Here is an 11,213-nt window from a genome sequence, read left to right as displayed (position 1 = left end):
GGAGTGAGGAGTTTTTTACAGTTAGGAAATAATATGTCATGTTTTACTCGTACCTCAGCCAGCATTGTGAATGGTGAGGAAATAATATGTCATGTTTTACTCATACCTCAGCCAGCATTGTGAATGGTGTCTGAGGCGGTGACAAACTAAACCATGGCAGTATATCTAATTTCTTAGGTGTTTTTAGTCATGCATGAAAGGTCTGGGGTGGTTCTGTGGTTATAAGTTTCTGACCTTGGAATACATTTCTGGCCATTGGCAGGGTCTGAAACAAACCTAATGTCCACCTGGTACACCGACAGGGTCTCAACCAAAGCCAATGTCCACTTGGCACACTGACAGGGTCTGAATCAAACCCAATGTCCACCTGGCACACCAACAGCGTCTGAATCAAACCCAATGTCCACCTGGCACACTGACAGGGTCTGAATCAAACCCAATGTCCACCTGGAACACTGACAGGGTCTGAATCAAACCCAATGACCATCTGGCACACTGGCAGGGTCTGAATCAAACCCAATGTTAAGGGGAGGGAAGATTGGTCAAGAGGGTGATGATTATTGTTGTTCTACTGCCTAATTGTTATGCAACAACACTGTTTACAAAAGCTTTGTTAAAGAACAAGTTGTTGTTTGTGTCTCACTGCTTTGCTTTATCTTGGCCAGATCGCAGATCTTTTTTACCACATTAACAATGTCTACACAGTATTTCTGATCAATGTTATGTTACAGTTTTTCTCAGTCGCTTTGGTGCATTTTTCACATCATCCCTAACATGTGCAAAATAATACGTGCATTTCTCAGAACAATTTGTACAAACTGCAAAATACAATAGATATGTTTCTAAAGCTAGTCAGTCACTAAAAATCCTTAGCACATCTCTCAAAAGTAAATATTCATGCCAATGATCATGTCAGTGCCATCAGAATGATAAGTCATTGAGTCATTGTTCACAAACAAGGTCGTCAAAATGTTTAGGCATGTTGTCAATGTAACTGTGTACTTTGACAGTATTACCTGATGTCAACTTAGGCTACAGTTTGGATGACAGTTACTGTATTGAAAATGCACAAGGCTGCACTTCTATGGCATATATCAATTTCAACAGTACTATTTACATATTACTGTATGTGGGTTATTGATTGAAAGAGACTGGACAACCCAAGGGGCACAAAGGAAAAAAAACTAAATTAGAAAGAAACACAGGAAACCACCCCTAAGGCACAACTTTGCCCGAAGCACTGCTGTGCTGTCTACACATCCAGACGTTCCTGTCTGTCGACCCACATATTCTCATCCACATCACACCGGATATTTTCCCTTCCAATGCAACGTGGAAAGAATATTTTGGAATGCCTTATCCATCCTCTGCAGGCGTCTACTGTGATGTCCTCACATGCTGCATCCATTGCAGCCAGCAGGGTCATCTGTGTGTGTGGCTGACGATCGTACACCTTCCACCTCCATGCTGAAAATAACTCCTCAATTGGGTTAAGGAATGATAAATATGGTGGGAGGAATTCTATGAGCATCCTCGGGTGGGTCACAAACCATTGCCTTATGTTTGATCGATGGAAACTCACATTATCACAAATGACCACATACTTTGGCAAATCCTCTCTAAACAGACCCTTCTCATCATCAGGGATGAGAGCCCTGTAGAGAGTCTCTAAAAAGTTGAGTAGATGCTGGGTGTTGTATGGCCCTGTAAGGGGGATATGGGTTAGGACACCATGCTCCGAAATAGCAGCACACATGGTGATATTTCCTCCCTGTTCGTCTGGCAAATCCACAGTAGCTCTGTGACCGATGATATTCCGACCCCGCCTTCTGCATTTGGTCAGGTTGAAGCCAGCCTCATCCACGTATACAAAGTTGTGAGAGGGTTCACTTGATTCCAACTCCATTATACACTATATTCCAGAACACACAGTTGAATTTGTTTTGGTAAGGAAGAGTGACATAAAATGTACATATATTGCAAGTTCCTTCCACAGTAATGGAAATGTGTGCAGTTTATGCTTACTGTACTATGTATCACTATAAAATGTTGCTGTAAGGTAGTTACATAGATATATGTTTTACCTGTAGATACTGGTACCGCAGCTCCTTAACTCTGTCCTCATTCCTTTGGAATGGTACACGGTACAGCTGTTTCATACTCATCTGGTTTCTATGGAGCACCCTGTCAATGATTGAGATGCTAACCGTATGGATGTTTTCAAAGACATCGTTGTCTTCTATAATGGTCCTTTGTATTTCCCTGAGTCTCATGGCATTGTTTGCTAGGACCATGGTGCAAATAGCCTCCTCCTGTTGAGGTGTGAAAAGGCGTCCTCTGCCACCGGTTTGAGGTAATCTTGCAGTCCTATGTGTGGAAAAATGCAGGGATGCATCGCACACTTTCACATGGACAAAAACTATGCGAACACACATTTTACTGTAAAACATACAGGTGGGTGCATGTAAGGTGCAGCATGTATCTGTATAGAGTATATTTCTGTATGCTGTGAAATACAAGTGGACTACTGTAATATGAAGCATTGTAGGAAGTATACAGTATACTGCCTATATACAGTAACAGTGCACTGTACATTGGTGGACATACCTGTTCTCTCTCCGAAACGTTTGAACTATTGAGGACACGGTTGATCTCCCAATATTCGGCTGCACCCTTCGACCCGCCTCAGCCATTGTAAGGCCATGATTGATAACATGGTCTACAATAGTGGCCCTTATGTCATCATAGCCTATGTCCTCTTCTGCCTCTTCCTCTGTTTTGCCTTCCACCACGCATCCTTGCTCCTCTTCTTCCTCCTCTTGGCTGTTGACCCTGTTCGTTTCCTGGTCCATCCATTATTGAAAAATTGCAACTCTGTGTTGTGGTCTGTTTATATATGCTTGCCAATTGATTCTTCATGAGATGCACCTTTGAGTAATTTAGACAACTGGTTGAGTGTTGGTTGAACTAACACTTTACATTCCTTCATGAGTGAGGGTCAATTTCACCTGCATGATTCATCAATTCACGTTTTTGTATCAAAGGTCTAATAGAAATGTGTAAAACTATGCTTGACAGTTTATGACAAATAGTTCAACATTTTGCATGTAATGGCTTATGCAAGGAACTAATGCCTAGATGTTTTGAGGGGTAAGACTATTCAACAGAGATCCATCTACTATATTTTGATCAACATGACATGAGCAATTTATAAAAAAGCTGACACTTGTACATTATCAATTGCAATTTGTTCAAAGGAATAAGAAATTGCTTTAATGATGTGCACAAGTGACTAGATGATTTGGAATTTGTACAAGTAGTATCAAGAATTGCACTTTTGATCTAAGAAATGCACCAAAGCGACTGAGAAAAACTGTATTATAATGGACAAAAAAGTGCTTTCTTTAAAAAACAAGGACATTTCTAAGTGACCCCAAACTTTTGAACTTTTGTATGTAGATGTACAGTGGGGCAAAAAAGTATTTAGTCAGCCACCAATTGTGCAAGTTCTCCCACTTAAAAAGATGAGAGAGGCCTGTAATTTTCATCATAGGTACACTTCAACTATGACAGATAAAATGAGAAATAAAAATCCAGAAAATCACATTGTAGGATTTTTAATTAATTAATTTGCAAATTATGGTGGAAAATAAGTATTTGGTCACCTACAAACAAGCAAGATTTCTGGCTCTCACAGACCTGTAACTTCTTCTTTAAGAGGCTCCTCTGTCCTCCACTCGTTACCTGTATTAATGGCACCTGTTTGAACTTGTTATCAGTATAAAAGACACCTGCCCACAACCTCAAACAGTCACACTCCAAACTCCACTATGGCCAAGACCAAAGAGCTGTCAGAGGACACCAGAAACAAAATTGTAGACCTGCACCAGGCTGGGAAGACTGAATCTGAAATAGGTAAGCAGCTTGGTTTGAAGAAATCAACTGTGGGAGCAATTATTAGGAAATGGAAGACATACAAGACCACTGATAATCTCCCTCGATCTGGGGCTCCACGCAAGATCTCACTCCGTGGGGTCAAAATGATCACAAGAACCGTGAGCAAAAATCCCAGAACCACACCGGGGGACCTAGTGAATGACCTGCAGAGAGCTGGGACCAAAGTAACAAAGCCTACCATCAGTAACATATTACGCCGCCAGGGACTCAAATCCTGCAGTGCCAGACGTGTCCCCCTGCTTAAGCCAGTACATGTCCAGGCCCGTCTGAAGTTTGCTAGAGAGCATTTGGATGATCCAGAAGAAGATTGGGAGAATGTCATATGGTCAGATGAAACCAAAATAGAACTTTCTGGTAAAAACTCAACTCGTCGTGTTTGGAGGACAAAGAATGCTGAGTTGCATCCAAAGAACACCATACCTACTGTGAAGAATGGGGGTGGAAACATCATGCTTTGGGGCTGTTTTTCTGCAAAGGGACCAGGACGACTGATCCGTGTAAAGGAAAGAATGAATGGGGCCATGTATCGTGAGATTTTGAGTGAAAACCTCCTTCCATCAGCAAGGGCATTGAAGATGAAATGTGGCTGGGTCTTTCAGCATGACAATGATCCCAAACACACTGCCCGGGCAACGAAGGAGTGGCTTCGTAGGTCCTGGAGTGGCCTAGCCAGTCTCCAGATCTCAACCCCATAGAACATCTTTGGAGGGAGTTGAAAGTCTGTGTTGCAAATCAACAGCCCCAAAACATCACTGCACTAGAGGAGATCTGCATGAAGGAATGGGCCAAAATACCAGCAACAGTGTGTGAAAACCTTGTGAAGACTTACAGAAAACGTTTGACCTCTGTCATTGCCAACAAAGGGTATATAACAAAGTATTGAGATAAACTTTTGTTATTGATCAAATACTTATTTTCCACCATCATTTGCAAATAAATTAATAAAAAATCCTACAATGTGATTTTCTGGATTTTTTTTCTCATTTTGTCTGTCATAGTTGAAGTGTACCTATGATGAAAATTACACAAAATTGCACAATTGGTGGCTGACTAAATACTTTTTTGCCCAATTAATAAATTATGTATTGTTACACTATGTAGGAGGAGCAGTATAGACCTTGTCTGTTCATTATATACATCTACATGATGTATTGTTACACCATGTAGGAGCAGTATAGACCTACAGTAGCTAGCTACTTATTTAGATTTAGTATGACTTAAATTAATCTGCTTTAAATGTGCTGTAGTAAACATTTTTTATTCACACTAATCAATCAACACATTCCTGTCTTTGTATGTCTCAATATAATAGTATTATTTAATTAAATCCATTTAAAATAATCTTTGTCTGAAAATAAAACATGATCCTTAACTGCGTTTCCCCTCCATTCAGCAGACGGCGATGTGCGTCTTTCAGGCGATGCTGCCAGCATGACGTATAATCTAGTGGACGGGTCTTCAGAAACAGCTCGTCAACCACCTCTGTAGCTTGCTAGCCAACAAAGCCGAAAGATTCAAGCTATTTATAAGCTTTCGGTGGATATTAGCTACTGTGTTTTAGACACACTACTGTTGTATCTACTTGTTAACCTATTTAATGTAATATTACGTTATTTTGTATTAGTCAGCTATAGTAGCTGGCTGGTTAAGTTAGCACTAGTCTTGTCGCTAATGATAAACATCACCGACCATGAGTTCCCTAAACTTCTCCCCTCCTGTTAAAGTAGAGGAGGTCTGCTGGACGGAGAAAGATGCTCTGGGGCTGAACATTGTTGTGAAAGAGGAGAAGGAAGAAGAAGATGTTACAGTAAAACAAGAAGAGAAAGACGTTTTTGGAATGAAGGATGAAGAGGGGGAGATTACTGTCACATTAGAGGAGGACGAAGAAGAGAAGACTGGGGAGCTGATTAACACCAGTAAATACAGTGAGTACTATCTTATAAAACAGGGACATTGATCTGATTAACACCAGTAAATACAGTGAGTACTATCTTATAAAACAGGGACATTGATCTGATTAACACCAGTAAATACAGTGAGTACTATCTTATAAAACAGGGACATTGATCTGATTAACACCAGTAAATACAGTGAGTACTATCTTATAAAACAGGGACATTGATCTGATTAACACCAGTAAATACAGTGAGTTCTATCTCATAAAACAGGGGCCAAAACTCTGCAGTTGTTGAACTAATGTATGATTTTTAAAAGGGCGTTCTACACTTGAATATGTTTTTGTACTGTATGAATTGTTCATGATGTCCTCCAGTGATTTTTCACATTTTCCTGTTGAAAAGTGACATATAAATACAGTAAAGTATAAACACACTAAAGGGAAACAAATAAATGTTTTGAGCAAAATAGTGTTTTTTTTAAACAACTGGAAACAAGAAGTTGTGAGTGATGTCATAGTAAGGTATTCAAGGAGTTGTCTTGATGGGAAGTCGTGATGTCATCCAATAGGCGACTGATTTTCATGTGAATATTCATTATTCTTTTTATAATCCTTCCTGTTCGGTCAAGTTGGTTGTTGATCATTACTAGAAAGCCATTTTCAAGTCTTACCATAGACTTTCAATATGATTTAAGTCCAAACTGTAACTAGGCCACCCAGGAACATTCAATGTCATCTTGGTAAGCTCCTCCAGTGTAGATTTGGCCTTGTGGTTTCGGTTATTTTCCTGTTAGTACAGTTTTTTTGTATTCAGATCTCTGAAATGCACTCTAACTACATACCATTTAGTGTTCGCCTTATATTATGCTGGGAAAACAGTTTTCATGGACACAGAAATCCTAAATCATTTGAGTTTGCAAAATCCAATGGTTCTAACCGAGAGTCACCTTAACTTTATTGACAACACCCAAATGGATACTGTCATTAATGCGGTTCTTCAATAATTACACATAATATTTAATTCTGTAGCTATTTAGTTACAGTCACATGTTCAACTATCATCAGCTGATCCAGGAAATCGTTTTCTGAATGACAGTCACATGACAAACATCACGACATGCAACAACAACCAAAGTGCTTCTTCATTCATTACTCTGGTAAAGACAGTTATGCCGTGCTCCACGTTGGATCAAACATCCTTAACAAATTGATGTTTATAATGTGTTATTGTCTGCTTGATTTACAGTAGTGTCTCGTTAGTCTGTTTGCGCACAGAGATACTTAGCTCATAATGTGTAGAGAACGGTTCCTTGATGGATAGGCTATTGAACAACACACAGAGCTATTTTCCTTTATTCAGGACATTTAGAATGACAACACATTAAAGAGTAGTCTAGTGGGATTATTCACAAAATTATCTGGTGATCAGGTTATAAAATGTCGTGACAAAGACATTTTAGATTCCATGTTTCACCTGAAATATTAAATGATTTATAGTCCTTGGTCTATGGTGTTTGGTGAAGTTATGGGTCCTACAGTAGGTCTATGTTATTGTTAGTGAAGTTATGGGTCCTACAGTAGGTGTATGTTATTGTTAGGTGAAGTTAGGGGTCCTACAGTAGGTCTATGTTGTTAGGTGAAGTTATAGGTCCTACAGTAGGTCTATGTTATTGCTAGGTGAAGTTATGGGCCAATTTGGCAAACACTTAGTTTAGAAACCCTCATTGTCAGGCTGATGGAAAAGCTAGCCAATGAGCATTTTACTGGTGTAAGTGTTTATTAAGTATGAAGCACTTGATTTGAGACAAACACAAACATTACACAAAGCAGGAGATTCAAGCGAGCCTGACAATTATAATCCAAAAGTAGTGTGAAATGCACTCATATTCAACCTGTAAATGGAGGCTATTTTTGCTGTCAGCCTATGAGACCTCCCCTGAGTTTTCCCCCACGGTGGTGAATTAGTAAATAGCGACACAACGCTTAAAATTAGTTTCCTTGAGTAGCACTCCTGATCTTGCTCTGATCTTGCGCTGTAATATTCAGAATACATTGTGAAAAACTGAAATCTTCGCTCACCATTTTTGCTCCAACCATATATACTACATCCATAACTAGTGGTTTCCTCATTACCAGATATACTACATCCATAACTAGTGGTTCCCTCATTACCAGATACACTACATCTATAACTAGTGGTTTCCTCATTATCAGATATACTACATCCATAACTAGTGGTTTCCTCATTACCAGATATACTACATCCATAACTAGTGGTTTCCTCATTACCAGATATACTACATCCATAACTTGCGGTTTCCTCATTAGCAGGGAGGAGTTTCTGCAACCAAATTGTGTGTGCTCCGCCCTCGTGCGGCCATTTTTAGCAAACACAGAAAGGGGCCAAAATTGGAGACCAAAAGTCGTCTGGCACATTGCTTAGAGTTTCAGCAACTTTAATAACTTGTTTCTAGCCTCCAATCATCGATTTTACTACTAATGTGAAAACAATATAAAATTGTTGCTCACTTGAAGGTTTTAAGACATTTGTCAAATAATTTAACAGACAACTTCATGGGTACGCTCTGGGCATCACCTTTTAACTCAAATAAACAGTGGATTTCTGCTGTTTTGAGCCTTTAACCATCTGTCTAACTTTGTTGTTCACACAGGAGAGAGACAGGACTATCGTGGATCCTCTGGTGATCCTCAACAACATCATGATGCTGACGAGGCAGAGAAGTGTCTCTCCAGATCAGAACACCTCAAGAAACACCTGCAGAGACCCACAGGGAAGAAATCTCACCACTGCTCTGACTGTGGGAAGAGTTATTCAAGATCAGATTCACTTAAACTACATAAGAGAATACACCAGCGAGTACACACAGGAGAGAAATCTCACCACTGTTTTGACTGTGGGAAGAGTTACTTAAAATCAGATTCACTTAAACTACACCTGAGAATACACACTGGAGAGAATCTTCATTGCTGCTCAGACTGTGGGAAGAGATTCACCTCTTCAGCAGACCTTAAAATACATCAGAGAATTCACACTGGAGAGAAACCTTTTGGCTGTGATCAATGTGGGAAGAGTTTTACTAAGCCAAGCAACTTGAAATCACACCAGCGAATACACACTGGAGAGAAACCTTATGGCTGTGATCAATGTGGGAAGAGTTTTACTCAGTCAAGCGGCCTGATATCACACCAGATATCACACACAGGAGAGAAACCATACAGCTGTACTCAATGTGGGAAGAGTTTTGCTACATCTGGCTATCTGAAGATACACCAGAGAATACACACAGGAGAGAAACCTTTTAGCTGTGATCAATGTGGGAAGAGTTTTGCTACATCTGTCTATCTGAAAATACACCAGAGAATACATACAGGAGAGAAACCTTATAGCTGTAATCAATGTGGGAAGAGTTTTACTCAGTCAAGCAGCCTGAAATCACACCAAAGAATACACAGGAGAGAAATCCCATAGCTGTAATCAATGTGGGAAGAGTTTTACTCAGTCAAACAGCCTGATATCACACCAGCGGACACACACATGAGAGAAACCTTATGGCTATGATCAATGTGACAAGAGATACTCTGATAAAATATATCTAATCAAACATCAGAAAATACATACATGAAGGAGTTGTTTCACGATATCAATGAAATATGGTCACAATGTAGAATGTTTTAACATTGTAGTCTGAGTATTTGAATGAATTTCACAATGTAGCACCCTAAATGTTTGCCCCCTGTTCATTTGATTTTAGCATGATATGGATTTTAGCCTCAGGGGAAAAATCCAGGCTCTGAATTGAGAGTATTATTTATGTGATTTAACAAAAATGTGCTAACAAAAAAAGAGTTGTGTTACACTTACCACGTTGGTGACCCTCTTGAATCAAAATGCAACACTTCAAAATGTAGCCATCTGTTTACATCTATTACTATTATGTAAATTAACAAAAAGTGACTAACAAAAAAAGAGCAGGTGTGATGTTGTTTGTATGATGATGTCGTGTTTTGTTTATAAAATAAAATAAAAATATTTTCAGGTCTTTTTTCAATGACTTGATAAATTAATTTCAACGTACTTGTCGCCGATTCACATGGATGCAGTATAATACATTATATTAACAATCCTACATCACTCTAGTATTTCTTTACAACATTCAAATGCTAATTGTCTTTATCCAACGACTGAAGAAGTATGAATCAAATCACCTCTTATTTCAAACATTCCGCCTGACAAAGATACATGTTTTATTATTCCATGCCTCACCATTCATTAATTTAATTATTGCCAATACATATTAACAAAGGGGTGTATATTTGATTTTGATATTTCATATTTACAATTCCTGTAACGTTTAATTTGACTTTAGTTTTTTGGGTTTCTTGATGGAGAACGTTAGAACAAATATTGGAGTAAAACAAGCTTATATTTTGTGTTGGATGTTGCATCCAATTGTTAATATTTTAATCAATGACATTTCCTTAAAATGCTCAGTCTTTCAGTTAAGTTTCTGTTTGTTGTGTACTAAATATTTCAGTTTATTTTTATTTGTTTTTTTCCTGTGAAGCCATTGTCTTGAATCCATGTCTAAAATGTACTATATAAATAAAGCTTGATTTGATCATATTGCAAAACAAATGAACCAATCAACAGACTCTTGCTAAACCAATGAACAAATATGTGCAAAGGCATATCTTGGTCCATCTCAGACTGAATTTATACTGTTTTTCATGCTATCTTCTACCTTGTCAATATAGTGCATGGTCCATCTTAGTATGAAAAACAGTATAAATTTAGTATATCTTTCAATATGTCAATATAGTGCATGGTATGTAAGTTTAGTATCACTTTTCAACCAACCCAGTGCATTTGTTGAAAATGAAAAATGTTGAAATGAACAATACATCACAGGATTCAACTACTGAAAACTGAAACAAACAAATGGATCAAACAGATCAATTCCACTATTCAAGCCTGCTGAAGGCGTGGTGGATTGGTAAAACACCACCCCCAGCTCTACCAGGGGCTTGAGGTGGTCTCCCACAGCTCTGCTTATGTCATGTTCTGTGGCCTTGCTGTTCCATTTCTTGACTGCCCCTGTAACACAGAAAGAAACACATTCAGTCATAGTATATAAAACACGCAAAGTAATGGATATGAAGCATCTATGGCCTCAGTTACACCTGGTACCTAAATGTGACTTCTGTCATCCGATCACTCCAAGCTGCATTAGGTTCAGATCTACCAGGATGGGCCTTTGACATAGTCTGGATGCAGTCAGACCACTCAATATAAAGAGGTGGGGTGAATGAGTGGGGAAAAGTACATTTGACACAAATT

General features: G+C 38.8%; 1 protein-coding gene across 1 annotated transcript; it reads left to right on the top strand.

Moving 5' to 3' along the window:
• Positions 1–5,395: 5,395 nt before the first annotated feature.
• LOC118965278 (uncharacterized) lies at positions 5,396–10,515 on the top strand. The gene is made up of 2 exons (XM_036983135.2): positions 5,396–5,882; positions 8,527–10,515. The coding sequence occupies exons 1-2, from the start codon at positions 5,648–5,650 to the stop codon at positions 9,342–9,344; spliced, it is 1,053 nt and encodes a 350-aa protein (XP_036839030.1). The 5' UTR covers positions 5,396–5,647; the 3' UTR covers positions 9,345–10,515.
• Positions 10,516–11,213: the final 698 nt, after the last annotated feature.

Source organism: Oncorhynchus mykiss, chromosome 7 (assembly GCF_057628025.1).
Source record: "Oncorhynchus mykiss isolate SJ-2025 chromosome 7, ASM5762802v1, whole genome shotgun sequence".
Lineage (NCBI taxonomy): Eukaryota > Metazoa > Chordata > Actinopteri > Salmoniformes > Salmonidae > Oncorhynchus > Oncorhynchus mykiss.
The sequence above is the reverse complement of the archived record's forward strand: the minus strand, read 5'-3'. Positions and strand labels throughout refer to the sequence as shown.